The 16996-nt window shown below is 47.0% G+C and overlaps 1 protein-coding gene across 5 annotated transcripts; it reads right to left on the bottom strand.

Moving 5' to 3' along the window:
- Positions 1–333: 333 nt before the first annotated feature.
- Positions 334–15348, bottom strand: VEZF1 (vascular endothelial zinc finger 1). 5 transcript variants are annotated; one of them, XM_030472436.2, is made up of 7 exons: positions 14816–15348; positions 8778–9475; positions 7990–8053; positions 6905–7088; positions 5233–5451; positions 2957–3001; positions 334–2579 (listed from the first exon to the last, which is right to left on the bottom strand). In XM_030472436.2, the coding sequence occupies exons 1-7, from the start codon at positions 14846–14848 to the stop codon at positions 2152–2154; spliced, it is 1671 nt and encodes a 556-aa protein (XP_030328296.1). In that variant the 5' UTR covers positions 14849–15348; the 3' UTR covers positions 334–2151. The 5 variants fall into 5 exon arrangements, with proteins under 5 accessions (XP_030328296.1, XP_030328294.1, XP_030328298.1 ...); XM_030472434.2 differs by having other exon boundaries at positions 362–2579; positions 8670–9475; positions 14816–15347; XM_030472438.2 differs by lacking the exon at positions 14816–15348 and adding an exon at positions 13885–14384 and having other exon boundaries at positions 362–2579; positions 8670–9475.
- Positions 15349–16996: the final 1648 nt, after the last annotated feature.

The following is a 16996-nucleotide window of genomic DNA, read 5'->3' as shown; positions in this document are numbered from 1 at the left end:
CAGCCTAAGTCATGCAGCTGTCTGCACGCAATGCTCTACACAGTGCAAAAAACGAAGACCTCTACACATCTGGAGTAAGAACAGTGGTAACAAAGTCATAGCTACATATTCTTCTCTACATTTTTGTTTATTGAGACAAACTAATTAAAAGGCACAAACATAGGGCATATGTTTACATGGACATTATAACAAACATATACATTAAAAGTGTAGGAATGTGTTTCCTTTCTGCTAAACAGAAAGTTCCTAAGCTTTTATATATACAAAAGTTGTACAATTTGATGTCCTAAAGTACAAAAGATCATTTATAAAATTATTTTACACTAAGCTCTATTTTTTTTTTTTTTGTTGGTTTTTTTTTTGTTGGTTTACTATGTAGTCCAAGCCCCTAGAACAGTTTCACGTAATGATACAGATACCTGTCACCTGAGCCAGCAGCCTGGCAATCACTGCTTGTACTGACACGGCAGGGTAGGAACGGAAGCAGTCAGTCCATTTTGACTAGTCAGTCCTGCTAGCACTCTGTGAAAATGCACACACTCTAATCTCTGTAGCTTTCAACTTCATTAAGATAAAAACATCTCGACTGTAATCTTTATTTTGTTTTGTTTTGTTTTTTTTTTTTAATGTAGAGTCTTGGGTTTAGGGTGGTTCGTTGGTTGTTGTTTTTTTAAACAAAGTTTTAAAAACGTGAATATGTGACATGATAGTCTAAAAAGTATATCTGTTTCCCTAGATTTTGCTTTCTACTTTATGTACAGATAAACAGGTTAAGAAATAAAAAGCACATGTAGCTTAAACATGTGTGACCATTTGTGGAGAAGTTCTGGGCTGGATAGTTGAAACCATCACCCCAGAAAGTCCCACAAACTGATAGAAATGTGTTAACACAATAGAAGAGTAACGTAAAAATGATGATGTTTGCAAATATTTACAAAGTTGAACAGATTTGCACAACACTTGATTAAGAAATAGGGGAGAAATTAAAAAGACGCTCTCTGCTTGTCCTGGAGGGGCATCCTACCTAGTTAGTGGTTAGAATAAAAACTGTATACAATTTAATATAAGACAAAACTTCTAGTGAACAACTAACACGTCTGTCCCCTGCTGCAACACCAGCAGGCTCTGATTGGGAGGCAGAGGGCATAAAAATCATACCCACTGCCTCCAGAATCTTCCAGCTTAAAGCAATATTTCTTAAGTTTCAAAGCACTCCTTTTGCTCCTAGGTAAGAGTCCCATAGGGGTCTGACTGTTCAGAGACCATGTTTACATACATCTCGACTCCTCTTCTGTCAGCCACGGCTGTTTCTCACCAAACAATAAGCTTTCTTAAAAAAAATGTTGACTACAATGCTATATTCCCTTAGGGTAATATGTTGGGTAATATTTACATCTCCAAATATCAGGTCACAATCCCTATTATACGTTGAAGTTAGAATGATAAGTTATCATATGCTTTGCATATCAGAGCTGGTATCACCTTTCCCATAGGGAATGCTGCCTGAAATTACCATATTCCCAAAGGTAAAATGCATATTTTCTCCAAAATGCATTTTTCTTTAAATGACAACATTGTAATGCATTTACTCCTTAAAAAAAAACAAAACATCAACACAGACAAGGATTCTACACTAGCTCAGAAACTTAACGACTGGCAAGTTAAGATTAGCCATCCGCCCTGTTAAAACACACAGAGGGGTCTTTGCTAGTGCTTAGATTAAAGTAATTCTCTAAGTTATAATTTGGGGGATAAAACATAAAACTGGTTTGGGGTTTGGTTTTTTTTTTTTCTCTTTTTTAATTATTTTTCTTTTTTTAAACTCTGGCAATAAGTATCTGCTCTAATTCAGCATCAGTCAGCTAAAAGGGAAAACTTACGTTAAATGAAGTGCTCCAGTGAAACTCAAGGTTGAACCATACGAGCCAAATCAACAGGGGAAGATGCTACTATGGTCTCTGATGGTGCATGTTGCCCCAGTGTCTTAGTCTGAATTTATTATTAACTAAACCAAAACAAAAAAAAAGAAAAACAGAACAAAAAAACAAAAAACCCAACAACAAAAATAATAATAAACCCAAACAAAAACCCAGAAAAGAACTGCTGGTAAGGATTCCATTTTAATCCTTTTTAATACTGTTTAGAAACTCTTTACCAGGGAGGAGACGTGGGCAAGGCCTGGGGCAGGAAAGGCATGCTCTCTACCGGCCTCATGGCTATATTTAACGGACCAGCTAACGTCATGGGCGTGGGGAGGTTCATGGGAGATGTTATAGTGACTGGATGTGCTATATTCACTGGAGCGGTTACTGGGGTAGGTAAATTGACTGGTGTGGTGAGCGTTAATGGAGATGTCATGGATAATGGACTTGTTATAGTTACAGGATGCCCTAGGTTCATCGGACTGGATATATTAACTGCACTTGATACATTTACTGGACTTCTCATGCTCATTGCAGCTGCCACTGTGACTGGGTTTGTGATAGTCCCAGAAGCCACAGAGGACGTTATATTGAATGGAGTAGTAAGAGTCACAGGCGTAGTAGCAGCAGTGGAGGTTTGGCACAAGTTAGCAGCTTCTAAAAATGAGACATAAAAAGACAAAAAGTTTTTAACACATAAAAAAAACCATGGACAAGATTTAAAAAAAAAAAAAAAAAAAAAAAAAAAAAGGCAAAAACCAAAAAAGAACAAAAACAAAACCCAAACAAGAACAGGTACAAATTCTGGCATCATTTTCTTTAGGAATTATTAGTAAGTTAAAACTGTTAACATTCTATAGCCTACAAGAAATACAAACTCTCATGCACTTCATTTCAATTCAATATCTTTTTTTTTTTCCTGAGAAGCGAGGTTGTCTTATAAAGAGGGTTTCCATGTGCATAAAAACAGTATTGTACAGTCAAAGAAATCCTCCCAAGAGGAACATTATAAATAGAGGAGAGAGTGTACATACCGAATGGTACGTACTCTATAGCCTTCTCAAAGGTGAACTGACATTCTGTGAAGGTTTTAAAAAGTCATTATTAGGGACTGATAAGCAAAGCTCGTTTCAATATTTACCTGCTTATTTCAGTCTTAATTATTGCTACTAAATACTGCTCCACTGATCACAGTACTTCTACCTAGCGATTTTCAAGGCTACCCAGTACACCTTCCAACCCCCATCATCTCCTCAGCTTTCACATAAGCTACAGCTCCACACCAAGAGGGTTTGCTTTGTGGGGTTTCAGGTTGGTTGGGTGGTTTGGGTTTTGCAGCAAGCAGGAATTAAGTGCTGAACAAAGAAGCCGAGGAGCAGATCAGTGCCCGGCCCTGCTGCCGGGGGGGGGGGCTCTGGCAGGGCCGGGCACTGGGGAGCGGGCAGCAGCGGTCCAGGACATGGAGGGATCACTACACATCCATCAGCACCACCTGCCGGCTACCCATACTAGAAGGCTCCTAAAACAGAAGCGGGTCGGTGGACGCGGGTAAAGGTAAGGGATGACTGCTAGAGGAACCGACAAAAATACATCCTACATCAACGTTACAGCACTTCTAAGTTGTGTCTTGTTCCACATTTGTAGGGTAGGACACCAAGCTCAGTCTACACCCACGTTTCAGGAGGTAAGCCAGGAGCAAAGAGTCCACTCTTGCCACTTGGGCAATACAAATGTACCAAGACAGAGTTAACTTTGAAAGCAACATTAGCCCCATTCAAGGGTTACTGTTGGTTCTTCAAAGTCCATATCTAGGAGGGGTGGAAAGGAAGGGAAAGAGTAAAAAAAAAAAAAAAAAAAAGAAAAAAATAATAATAAATTGTGAAAATAAATCGTATTAGGACTAAAAAAAAAAAAATCCCATAATGTGTTGTAAAGCCAATGCAACAGGTGGCACAAGCACAGGAGAACCAGCATGGAAAGAGCAGCACGTAGGCATGGCACTGTCTGGTCTAGCTTCACCTTCCAAGCACAGTAATATGCGAAGACACATCCCACCCCTGCCCCTTCCCAGTTCAGTTAAGCTAACATCATCAACTGACAACACCTCTACCCACCCTCCTCCCTCACCCACCAGTCTGCCCAAACCCACTCTTCACGTTAGAACATATTCAATCATCTGAACAGGAAAGGAAGAGGGAAGAAGACACAGGAAGGAACAAGCAGAAAACCAAAATTCTCACAGAGTTTCTAAATCTGACACCCTTCTGCTTTATCTCGTGACCTGATGGTATTTAATGTGTCTGTTATCATTACGTATGAACATGATTAAGCTGTTTCTACACTGTCTGATCACAGAACTCAACTGGCATAACGACCAAGGCGAAAGGAGCTAAGCAGCCTAATACACAAACAAGACCTAGAAAAGAAAAAAGACTGAAGATACTGAAAGTAAGTTTAGGAGAAAAGAAAAAAATAAGGTGAGTCAATAACATTTATTACTAGAACAACTAGTGAAAGCAGCAAGTGGTCACTAGGAATTCCTTCTAAAGGGAGAGCCACACGATAGGCATTAGAAATCAAACTGTTGTGAAAGAATAAGAAAGCAGTAACTGAAGACTTTGAAGTGCTAAACTCCTAAATCCACTAAACTGAAGCAACCTATTCTTTGCAAAACTGACACGTTGACCAACAGGAAGCCATTCGACTTCAACGGCAGCAGCACACGTACATGTAAGCTGTGAGCTAGCAATAATGACAAACAGGATCACTTATTAGTTAGTTCTGTAATTAAAATAAATGAAAAAAAACCCCAAGCAAACAAACAATGTGTTCTAAGAAACTTTCTGCAAAGCCAGTTACATGATGCTAAAGCCAATGGAATAAATTGGGGGAGAAAAGATGAAAGGGACACAGAAAGCACTCACATGCAAACCGATGATGCAATGACCGAGGGTGTTATGTGTGTATATACATATAAATATATATGCACACAAGTTAACAACTGGTAAATATGCATAAACACAGCTGAAAACCACATGCAAGTGAAAAAAACACACTCTTGCCTTGGAGCGGACACAAGCATCCCTTTATAATGATGACTGCTATGCACACAGACCAAAGGGAAGCGGGTAATAAGGAGTTCATTTACAACAGGGTAATTTTGGCCATGTTATCCTCCTGCTAGTTTCTAGCTATTACTAAGAAGAAAATGTTCACGTAAGACATCCTTTTCTGACATCTTAAACTCCCTATAGAACTATCAACTCCGATATCTTACAAAGCCAAGACTGTAAGTATTGGTTTGTTTTACCTTTCTTCCTTGCTTTGACGGCCTCTTCCCATAATCTCAGGGTCTCTACCTGCTTTCCAGGCCAACTTGTTACATGCTGCTGCTGCTGCTGCTGTTGCTGCTGCTGCTGCTGTTGCTGCTGTTGTTGTTGTTGTTGCTGCTGCTGTTGCTGTTGTTGTTGTTGCTGCTGTTGCTGCTGCTGTTGCTGCTTCTGATTGCTGGTCTCTTCACTCATGCATGCTATGCCAATTAAGTAAGAACACAAATTCACCTTGAAAAGTTACTCTGTTTTCTGCTGACATCACAAAGGCTTCTTCCATAAAGAGCGTGTGGAATCTCACAGGATTCCAAGAGCAAAAATCAAAGGTGCTTAAAACCACATAATTAATTCTGTGCTTTAGAAAACTACTTTTCCAAGAGCTTAAACACAAAGTCAGGAACATCTGCTTTTACTTCCTTTCTGATCATTTTGTTTGCATTTTAGGAAGAATGAAATAAAAGTCTCTAGTCTCTAGAATTCAAGCTGCTTAGCCAACTGCACTGGTTCTAAATCTCAGCTTTTTGAAGAAAAAAAGCCTTTTTACTTTTTATTCCAAGTATGACTTCGAATTTTCAGTTTACCTTCACATCACAGAACAGTGTGTTACTACTCTCTGGCTACACAACAGCTCATCATTTCCACCTCTTACAACAACTGTTGTAAATGCCTCGTGTGAACTGGCCGAGCACCACCAAACTGGCTTGGGAAGCCAGAGCTGTAACCCTATACCTTGAAAAATACTTCACACCCAAATTTTGTGTTAAGCTCAACCATCAGGCATTTCAGACATTCCCAGGACCTTCAAATTAGCCAGGAGTAACAGGAACTGAAAAGATGTTGTAAATTAATACCGTTTAAAAGGCTTTAAGGACAAAGTTTCCAAAGACGTTCCTTACTTCTCCCGTTAGATTCCCCTGAAAACCCATTTTGTATCACTAACCATGCGGGTTAACTTAAGTTACAGGTATTTTAATAGGGCAGATGGGAAAATCAAGTCTTCCCTTTGCTAACTAGGCACTCCCAGGTTCAGGCTTCAGCACTTCCACAGAACTTAAGACTAGAAGGAACTATTACAAGCACCTCACCTGAACTCCTGCACACCACCAGCCAAATGCCATTAATGCTCAAAACATTTCAGGGCTGGATTTAAATGCTTTTCCTGTCAGTTAATGCCAGAGGGAGGAATCATCAAACCCAAAGGGTCAAAGCTTGAAGAAAGCAGAGACATCCTTCTCCTAATTTTGATGAGCTTTAGGTGAGGTTTCACACCTGAAACTTGGCAGATCTTAGTAGTTCTCAAATATTCCGAACTCTCCAGAATTATCTGCTGGACTTTTAGGCCTGTACAGTTCAGCAAGTGCTTAGAAACTGAGAAAACTTGGGAACTCTTTTCTTCAAAGAGATGGGTTATCCTCACAAATTGCAGGGATAAGAGCACAGTCTAGCAGCAAACCAATTCCACACAAGCCAATTCTTGAGCAGAAGAAGATTCTGTTATCAAACATCTATTTTTAATAGGTGTGAATATAGTATTCACACCTATTAAAACGTACCCTATGACTGAGGGGTACGTTTTGGCATTTTAACGTAATCAAAGGCAATTCCCTTTGCAAACACACTGTTATTAGAAATGTTTTTAAAACGTTCACCTACTTTTATTGATGCCTTGTTTACAGGTATTACAGTTGATACTTTGGCTCTGCCCGTGTGTCTTTAAGTGGCTGGTGATATATGCTGCACTCAGAAGTTTACCACAGATATTACACGATACCTTTCCTTCATGGCGCACCATGTGTGTCCGCAGTCTGTCTTTGGTGGCAAAGGCAGCAGTGCACGTCTATATAGAGGACAACAGTTACACTTGAAGTGCAGACAGCAGCATTACAGTATGAATTACAAGCCCACCATAAGCCTGTTTTACCTTGTAGGTGCAAAAATCACACTCTATACTACCTGAACTTTCTTTAAATAGTGGTTGCTTTACCTACCAAAACAAGAGACAGCTTATAAAAAAAGCCTAGAACAGGCAAAGTTGGTTTTTGATACAATTTAACTGTACAAATATGAACCTGATACCCTCAATTGCTCAATTACTTCTGTTCCCATTCAAATCAGAACAAGGAAATGAAACCTTTTACTAACGCTATTCCTTTTACACAAGGCTTTTATTTAATGCGATGAGTCACTAAAACACAGGTTGGAACAAGCATGGCTATTCCAAGCAAAACAGTTAAATGTTCCAGGGCAGTCAAGTTTTTTTCTCTTATTCTCGGTCATCAACTTACACCAACTTGCTTTCACCTTCCAGCAAAGTAACGGACCCAAAACCAACTATTCCAACCCATTTTAAATGGCTATAGTGAGGAACACACGCAATTGAAACATGCTGAGAAACACACTGCACACATTACTCCGGTAATCAGCGCTGAGCCGAGGATGCTGTTACAATCCTACTGCTAAGTTAAACATATCTTGAAACAGAGCACCGATGCTGTTCTCCAAGAAAGCAAAAAGCCCCCTAATCCTCCTTAAAAAGTAGCCACAGCATCCTTTTAAACTGCCTCTAGACTTCCATCAGAACTACAGTGCTGCTGGTAGCTAAGGCGGATACAACTTCATCCCTAAACTTCCTTGTCAAAGAACAGTCCAGGAGCAAATACAGTTCTGGAAAGACTATTCACCTGAGATGCTAACGTTACAATAAGGCATTGGTCTTAACAAATCACTTTAGCCCTTACTTGGCATTTGAAGGGTCTCTCTGTTGAGTGAACATGTTTAACGTGACAGCTTAAATGATCAGGCCTGCAAAAAAGAGAGGAACAGAAAAGAGAATGCATACTGTTACAAATACATAGTAAGGACACGGTGGCTAGCGGTGCTGAACACTGCTGGTGACCCCTCGCAGCCCACCCCCTCTGCACAGCAAGAATAAACACATCCCCCTTACCTACGCAGTGGCTTTCAGCTAGAGTAACACATGGTTACGCTGAGACCCAACCTGCTGTTTAAAACTTAACCACGTTCTTCTTAACACACCTGAAAATGGTACGGTTGGTCGTACCCTGTGTAAAGGTGACAGATCAACAGCTCTAAAGGTTGAAGTTTTTTCTCTGTCGCAAGCACAGGTATAGATACAGCCAGCAGCAATGCAAGCTCCCCCACAATGCTCTGTCAGTACGCCTCAACCTTGCTACCGGGCAAGGAGGCGGTTTGCCTGCTGCGCCCCATCCAGCCATTGACCTTTGCAAAGGCTGGTCAAGGGGCTCCGTGACCCCCACCAGTGACACGGACACGTGTCCTACGGGACCTGGATGAGGTCCCAAAATCATTTTAAAACAACTCCCATAAAAGAACGAGCACTTTTGGCTCAGATCAAGACCCACACCCTAGAGGTAAACAAGGCTCTTTATCCCCTCACCAATCTTCTAAGATGTCTGGTTCTCCTAGCCCCTCGCTATGATAGCTTAACCCTTCTTGGTTATGAAAAGCCAATACTTGAGCTCGCCTGGGATTTTCTACATGGTACCTCGAGAAGCCTTTTCCACAAACACCACAGGTGTAGGGTTTCGTGATGCCACCTTCGTGGGACCTCACGTGGTAGGTCATGCGATCCTTTCTCTTGAAGCGCTGATTGCAAATAGGACATTCAAAGGGTTTTTCATCTGAGTGGGACAGCTTGTGCCGGTTGAGGTGGTAGACATCCCTGAAGGCCTTTCCACACATCTCACAAGCGTGGTTCTTCTTAACGGGCTTGCTGGGCTTCTTTGCTGTCTGAGTCACTGCCATGGCCGTTGCGCCGGCACTACTGCTGGGGTTGGTGGCAGAGGAAGACGTAGTGACTGTGGACAGGATGCCTGCGATAGTCGAAACCAGTGAACTTCGGCTGTTGTCACCAGCGATGGTCGAGATAAGGGGCACCATTGTGGTGGGAGTTTTCTTTGGCCGTGACACTAACTTTATCCCTGTGTGGCAGGACTCGTGACGCCTCAAATGGTAGCTGTCCCTGAATGCTTTGCTGCAGTAAGTGCACACAAAGGAGGTTTTAGGTTTTTCCTTTTTAATCCCAACAATAGCATCCTTTAATGTTTCTGGTGCAGGCTGAGGTTTCTGCGTTATTGGTAAGGGCAGAATCGGCTTCTGATCGGGTGGCTCAACAGCAGAGCTCAGGAGAGGCAACAAACTGTTCTGTGCTGCCTGCTGTTGGTGATGTGAGGCTTCGTGTGCCTAAAACCAAACATTCACACTTAAATTCTATTGATGGGTGCTCACTCTGACACGGTGAGAACATTTACAAACTACAGGAAAGCACATTCTAGACTAAAAGCCATTGAAGTAACAACTGGAAAAGGGAACAGAACTCTGGTTTTGGACAAGAATAAACCCGCTCACGCTCTTACATGCACCGGCTGTGCAGATTCTGTGGCAAGTGGAGGGATGGCACACATCATAACGAGCAAATAATTAATAAGTTTCCGGAGGGCAACACTTCTTATGGAAAACAACGAGGCGCTTGTCAGATCTTTTACTAACACAGCATTTGATCTTTACATAACAGATAACTTGTTTTGCTAGCGATCGTATCAGATGCCACCTTGGGACTATCTTTGGAGCTTACGAATGTACCGACAGGAGTTGCAAAATAATGCCCCACCTTTAAGCCGAGCTTAGTGCACACTGAGAATCAAACTGCAGCCACAGGGAGCCAGGATGCGATAAGGTGTCTTATTTAAACGTGTTCATACTGGTGTGTTAGCACTGAACCAAAGCAACTTGAATCCAGAGCTGGCTCAAGCCACATTGCTATATTTAGCAGGTTCCCCACTGCATTTATACACTGAACACTGTGCTCTTTTGCTGGAAACTAATGAGAATAGTGACATGTCCTTTTTCTCTTCGTCAGCAGCTACTCTGTCACAGGAAGAGCAGCTAATCGATAAGCACTGGTAGATGTCTAGAGATGCTGGAGAACACGGTTGGGGGCGTTGGGGAAAAAAACCCCTGAAAACTGTTTCAAAACGGCCAGTACCAACTGACTCTGAACTACAAGAATCAGCGGGAGAAGCTAAAGGGAAGAGACAGAAGGGGATCCCCTGCTCAGCTGAGCTGCAGCCTGTGCTGCTACAGGCTGTCCTACATCCCGCTTGTATTCTAAGGCTGTTTATCCTAAGGTAGAAAACACTGTGATTAAAACTCCTCCAGTCAGACTAGGACAAAACCCTAGCAGATACAATTTTAAAGTGGTTTAGAAACCACACAAACCAATTCAGCCTAATGGAGCATTAAAATAAATCACTCTAGCACCTTAAGCCAGTTTAAGCGCATCTGTATTCAAGATGTGCCTCGGTCTCATCAGACCAGTTTTAAATCAGTCTCGTTATTAACGCAGCATGCCAGGTCTGAAGCTGAGTTTGGGGAAACTTGCATTCCCATTAGATCAGTACTGCAGCCTTCCAGGACTTCTTCCCTATGGTTTCCTTCGCAAAATAACACGACTCGCGGCTGTGAGAGCTGAATAAAATGCTGTGCTGGCTCGTGCCCCCCAACCTGTCTACTTTTACAGCAGTTCAGGATGGACAGTGTTACGAAGCGCCCTCGGGCTAATACTCTTCCTACGGGAATCCATTTCATCACGTCCTCTGGAGAAGTCAGTATCTCTAGAAGCTCACTTGGGGACTTTTCTCTTAGTTGCATCCAAGCTCCAGTGTTTTGCCTCTCCTGACCGCAGCAGCAACTACAGCACCTCAGTGCAACCCCCCCAATCTGGCTGCAGGGGGGATCCCACCTCCTCCTGCCACTGCATGAGCCCTGCAGCACTTGAGCGACTCATTTTTCAGGAGCACGATGCCGGTGATCTTTGGATAAAAGCCACCGGTGGACACAAACACTAACCCACGTGGGTGTGAATACGTGCTCCCTAACACTCCAAGCCTATCTGACAGGAAAACGGTTCACGGGAGAAAGCCTGGATTTGGTGTGACAACGTGCAGGACTCGGTAGGAGCCAGGCCAGCCTGTCCGGTTGGATCCCGTCCGCGCCGAAGCTCGGGATGCAACAGGTAGGCTGAGAATTACCACACCGCGCCTGGCCACGGCAGCCACCTCAAACAACAGCCTCAGGGGCCGGTTTGTGGTTGCTGAGGAGCTGAATGCAGAGCTCTCCTGGAGCTCACACTGCTCAACCAGCACTGCCCAAGCTCCAGCCTCCACCAAACTTCTGCCTGACTTCAGTGCCAAGCGTGGAGTTCCAACCATTTCTTTTCCATGTTTTTAAAAAGCCATTGAGACATCTACGTTGCATAAAACCAGGATGCGTGATACACATTGAAAGCACAATATTAAGCAAGTCGTGTACTTGAATACAATTTTAATTTAAAAAATAGAAAATCTGAGACGTTTTACAGCTGGCTTGAAATAAGCATTAAACAATGTTGTTAAACTGCATCAGAAGACACTTAAGAGCACCTAAGGATAGCTCCAGAGATACAGTTTCAAAGGCAGAGCTAGCAGATCGGATAATAGAGAGCCCAAATCCTTTGGACAAGGTTCAAACTTATGCAGTTTAGGGATATTTTTAAGTCTTAAAGAATCGTCAGCCCTTCAAGGTAACGATGCACTTATTGCTACGGAACCGATCCAGACGGGAGCCATAAAACAATGTATATTCATAAGGCTACAGGCTACGGAGCCGCTGCTTATATAAGTCTGCTTATCTTGGTTCCCAGATAGCCAGCGCTATTAGCAGCGCTGTCTTCCTAACAACCCCTCTTTGCCACAAGCAGTATTCCTCCCTTCCCGAGGGCTGCGGCATCAAAGCCTTTTAGCAAAGGATCAGGCAGTATTTTTTTTAACTCCCTGCTCCAGAAGGGAGCCGGCACCTGCTGCACGCCTCTGGCAAGTCATTCCTATTCAGGCACAGACCCGGCTTTGCTTGACCCAGCATTCATGTCAAGTCAACATTTTTGTGATACTTGGATCGCCTGGGCCGGGCTCTTGTGCAAACCCCCCCCCTCGTCCTACCACTGCTTTGTGCTTTCCTTGGGGGGCAGTAAACAAAACAGAGCTGTAATTCCTGACCCGGAGTGGTAGGATGTGGCATTGTGAACTTCCAATGCCAGAGGCGAACATTTTTTCGCACTCCAGCCTTAATGTGAGAGCAACAAATTAGCATGAGTCATATCTTGAACACTCTGTTTGATGGATGATTCCTCCTCACATTAACAGATACAACTTTCACTTTCCCAGCAGATACTAAAAGCGGTTTTCAAAATGCGCATTTCAGGGACTAATAAGATCCAAACAAGAACTGCTCCAAACAAGAACTGCTTATTCAGTAGCGCAGTCGTTTCTTTAAAGAGAGAGATACAAGTCATCAAAACGCCACCTAAACACAATCAGACAACTTTATTTGGAAAGAGCAATTTACAGTCGCACATCCCATTGCTACCAAGGCTAAAATTAAGACATCGAAGCCTCCTCCAAACACATTTTGCTAAAAATTACAACTTTACACACAGTGTATTGAGCTGTCCCTGAGAAATCCTGTCACAGCTGGAGCGTGGTGAAACCTCCCCCCCCAGCAGAATGAGGGGTTTATTCAGTCACTCGCATTTGTTACTTAACCAATACCGAGGAGGGGCTGGGAAAGGCTTTTAAATCCACTTTCTCCTACTAGTTTTAACTAATCCCAGGTGGATCTTGGCTGACATGCTGGTAGCGAGCAAGGAGAACAACTAAACTCACATCAGGAGTATCTTAACAGTGCTTTCTGCTGGGTGCGTCAGGATGCTCGCACCCTAAATCATTAGTTTTAACAAAACGACTCAAGAAACGATATTCAGCATTTATTACGAGGTCTTAAAGCTTTATTATTTGGGGCGAACATAAAGAACTCAGAGGAAAATTTCCATGCCACGGCTTTATGAAGATGCTTCCAAGTCGCACAGAGCCGAGTACGTCAGGAAAGCGAGCTGCTGACTCCTTAATTAAAAGCAGCAAATCCTACTCCTAAATCAAAGTGTGACATCGCTATTTCAAAACGCAGAACCCTTCTCAAGAATAAAGACGAGCAGCAAGAAGCTGGACACGTACTTAAAAGTATTACTCGGCATTTCTTAACGGAGGCTCCTGCAACACCACACTGCCAGCCTACAAATCATCTCCCCTGGAAAACGCTCAGCTGGGAGGCAGAAAGGCGATAAAACCAGCCCCAACTCGGAGGGAGATGGCCCTAAACTAAGGAGATTAACTTCTTAGCGTGAAGTTTCCTACGTGCGAATCACAACTGCCCACTAGAGTGAGGAATAATTCGCCAGACCTCAGCCAAACTCGATGGCATCACCCGCGTTCATGGCGAAAAGGAGGAAAACCCAGCGCCCAGCTCCCGGTACCGGCTCCCCGGGAACATTCCCGGCGTGTTTTTGGAGGCAAGAGCACCCGAGTGAGTGACTCATCCCTCGGTACTTGCAAGGGAATAATTTTTCCTCTCTAAAGGAATGGTGCTCGCTCTTGGCAGATTTATTCATTCAACTCAGGTTTTCGAACTCGTGTCACGGGGCGGGTTTGGGTTTAATTCCGAGGAGGACAGTGAGTAAGCGAGTGCCCGCCGCTGGGAACGTGCAAAGAGGATTATTTTACCTTGACAAAGGTGATGTGTGGGGCTTATTTTTTCCTCTCCCTTCTGCTGCAATTACACATTTCACATTTCCAAGCTCCGAAAGAGCAGGAGGCACCAGAAAACAATCCGGCGTGAAAGGGCTCGGCTCACAAAAGCCAAGGGAGGATCTTTCTTTTTTTTTTTCCCCTCCTTTTTTATTGCTACACTGGATTTTCTTTGGAATTACATAAACAGCGGTGGTTTTAAGTCAGTCTTTCGCAGACAGAAGGGGGGAAAATAGTGACTCAGTTGGCAAAGGGAGGGGTTGCACGCTCCACCGTCCCTATTCCTGCCCGTTACCGTTAGCATTTCGCCAGTTTTTACACAAATCCGGCCCGCTCGCGTCCTATTTTAAAAGAAAACAAGCTCCCCCGTCACCGGGCCCTGAGTCAGGCTGGTTAAAGAGGGATTAATTTATTCTCCCAGACACGGTGTTTGTTCCATCGGGGTTTTGTTAGAGCCCGGTGGAAGGTTGGGGTGGGTTTTTTGTTGGTTTTGGCGGGGGGGGGGAGGTGTTGGTGTGTAAAGAAAAACAACAACAACAAAAAGCGGTCATTTGAGGGGAAAAAGATGGAAAATAAAAGATATTAAATTACATCGATCCTTCTTTTGAAATAAATAAATAAAAGGAGCAGCATCGCGGGCGGCGGCGGAGCGCGGCCAGCCGGGAGGCGGGCGGGGAGAGGCAAGGAGGGAAAAGCGCTGCCGGCGGCGCGGGGCCGGGGCAGCCGCTGCCCCAGGCGGGCCGCACCGCACCGCTCCGGGCCGGGCCGGAGGGAGGCGGGCGGGAGGCCGGGCGGAGGCGCTGACTGACAGCCCCGGCCTAGCGGGGAGCCCGGCGGGGCGGCCGCCCGCCCGCGGCCGCTGAGGGGAGGGGGGGCGCGGGCAGCGCCGGCCGCCGCGGGGCCTCACCTGAAAGAGGAACGCGGTCCAGTTGGCCTCCATGGCGGGGGCGTCCCGGCCCTCGGCGGGCGGCGGCGGCGGCTCCGGCGGCGCGGTCCCCCCCTCCCTCCCCCGGGCCTCAGCTACATGGAGCCGACAACAAAGCGGCGGCGGCGGCGGCGGCTCAACATGGCAGCGCCGAGCGGCCGCTTCCGCTAACCTCCGGGCTGCACCACTGCGGCCCAGAGGGGGGAGGCGGCGGCGCGGCGGCCCGGCGGGGCGGTGCGGGCCCGGGCCGCCGCGGCGCCGCCCCCGCCGCTCCCCTCACCTCGGGGCGGGCGGCGGACCCGGGCCGGCGCGGCGGGGCGGCGGGACGAGCGGTGGGGCCGGGGCGGCGCGGAGGGCCGGCCGCCCCCCCCGCGGGGCTGGCAATGGGCCGGTCCCGAGCTGGGGAAGCCGAGGCGAGCTGTGGCGAGAGAAGATGGAGGAGCGGGCCGAGGTGTCCAGGGCCGCCGCCGCCGCCTCGCCGCGCCCCGGCCCGGCCCGGCCCGCGGGGGCCGCCTGCGCCGCCCGCCCTCCTCCTCCCTCTCCCCTCCCTCCCCGCCCGCCGCCTCCGCCCGCCGCGCAGGGAGGGAGCCGCGGGGGCGGCGGAGGGCGGCTTCGCCCGCGGGTGCGGGACGGCGCCGGGCGGAGGCCCCGCATGTGCCGCCCCGCCCGCTGCCGCCGGGTCCCGCGGGGCGGGGGGGGATCGCCCGGCACCGCGCTGACCTCGGCCCACCCGGGGTCCGGCCTCGCACGCCCGCGGTTCGAGGCTCCCTCAGCACCACGGCCCCGGCGCACCCGGGTTGTGCGGCCCCGCGGCCTCCAGCCTGGCCCCGCGGGGCTCCGCGGCTTCGCTTCCCCCCCCACAGGCGCGTCTTTCACACACACAGCCGGGTCCGAAGTGACCGGGTTCCTCGCATCGAAGGCATCTCCAGCGCAGCACCTGAATGCAAATCAAAGCCACAAGCAATTAAGTGTATACTTACCGTTAATTACGTGTTTACACACATCAAGCACATCCCTGACGGGCGAAGGACGGGGCCCTGGGCTCCCCGTAATGGGGAGCTCCTCCTGCTTCCCGGGTGCTCTCGGGGACAGGGAATGACATGGGGACACCCAACCTCGGGTGGCACCTAAGGGACGGATGGCAGGAATAGGGAGAACACGAGTGTGGCAGTTGAATTCTGCACTCGATCGGGGTGTTCTAACACCCAAACGCTGCTCAGACAAGGGCTGTGCCTGCGATGGGGGGAGATGACAACAAGCTGACAGGACTTTATTATTCATTCCGCCCCCCAGCTCCATTCGCTCCTGAGCTCGCTGACCCCGCTGCATCCGAGGCCTCGGTGCCGGCTTCACCAAAACCACCCGTGTCCGCTCTGCCGGCTTCCGCGCAGCCTGACCCCAGGCAGCAGGGCTAAACACGGCTCACGTCGGTGAGGTCTCCTGCAACACTTCCTCCCTCACAGGAGAGCTGGGTGGTTTGTCTCATCTCCTGTTACCGATAACGCAAAGGCAGGTCCCAAAGCTCAGCGTAACGCCGGTGCTTGCGCCACTGTGATACCTCATTGGGGGTCCCAGCCCGCCCCAAGCGTTGCTTCACTTTCCAAGAGCATTGCAATAGAGCCGCTGTTCTGCTCGGGATGCTTGCGGTCGTTTCATGCCTTTCTGGCTATCTGCTAGCTGTTTTCCTTGAAACCCCAGCGCCAGGGTCAAGTGATTACGTCAAAATCTGTTTGCCTTCAAAAGAATAATAACAAGGTTTCTTGTCCGTGTGCTCCCAGAGGGAAGTTTGTGGGTATGAGTCTTCCTGGAGTGGCCTGACCCCCTCGGGTTCTTTTCCCTTGGGGAACGTGGAGCCTGATTGCTTTTGACCACCCCGTCTGCACCACGTGGACCTCTGTGCTGATGCATCAGTTGCGCAGCGCTGGAGACGTGCAAATATCACCCTTGCTTTGCAGAAGCTCTGAATTCAGAAAAGCAAACCCAAATAAAGGAGTCGAAGGAGGGGTTGCACATGGAACACACTCTCAGCCCTGCTGGGATCACACTGCCCCCGCTCACAGCTCACTCGCAGAGGGGTTGTGCTGCTCGGAGAGAGGCTCTTCCCACTGTGGCACAGGGACAACCGCAGCATCCCCCCCTGGATGCTGCCCACCACCACATCCC

The sequence above is a fragment of the Strigops habroptila genome (genome assembly GCF_004027225.2).
Source record: "Strigops habroptila isolate Jane chromosome 13 unlocalized genomic scaffold, bStrHab1.2.pri S16, whole genome shotgun sequence".
NCBI lineage: Eukaryota > Metazoa > Chordata > Aves > Psittaciformes > Psittacidae > Strigops > Strigops habroptila.
Note: the sequence above shows the minus strand (reverse complement) of the source record. Positions and strands in the feature narration are given on the sequence as shown.

Bases quoted from the DNA above. Each gene is read 5' to 3' on its own strand.
- VEZF1 (XM_030472434.2), bottom strand. From the start codon at position 14,848: ATGGAGGCCAACTGGACCGCGTTCCTCTTTCAG. The intron at 9,476-14,815 runs GTGAGGCCCCGC...GTTTGGTTTTAG, and splicing joins GGACCGCGTTCCTCTTTCAG to GCACACGAAGCCTCACATCA. The intron at 5,452-6,904 runs GTAGGTGAACGT...TAATTGGCATAG, and splicing joins TAAACAAGGCATCAATAAAA to CATGCATGAGTGAAGAGACC.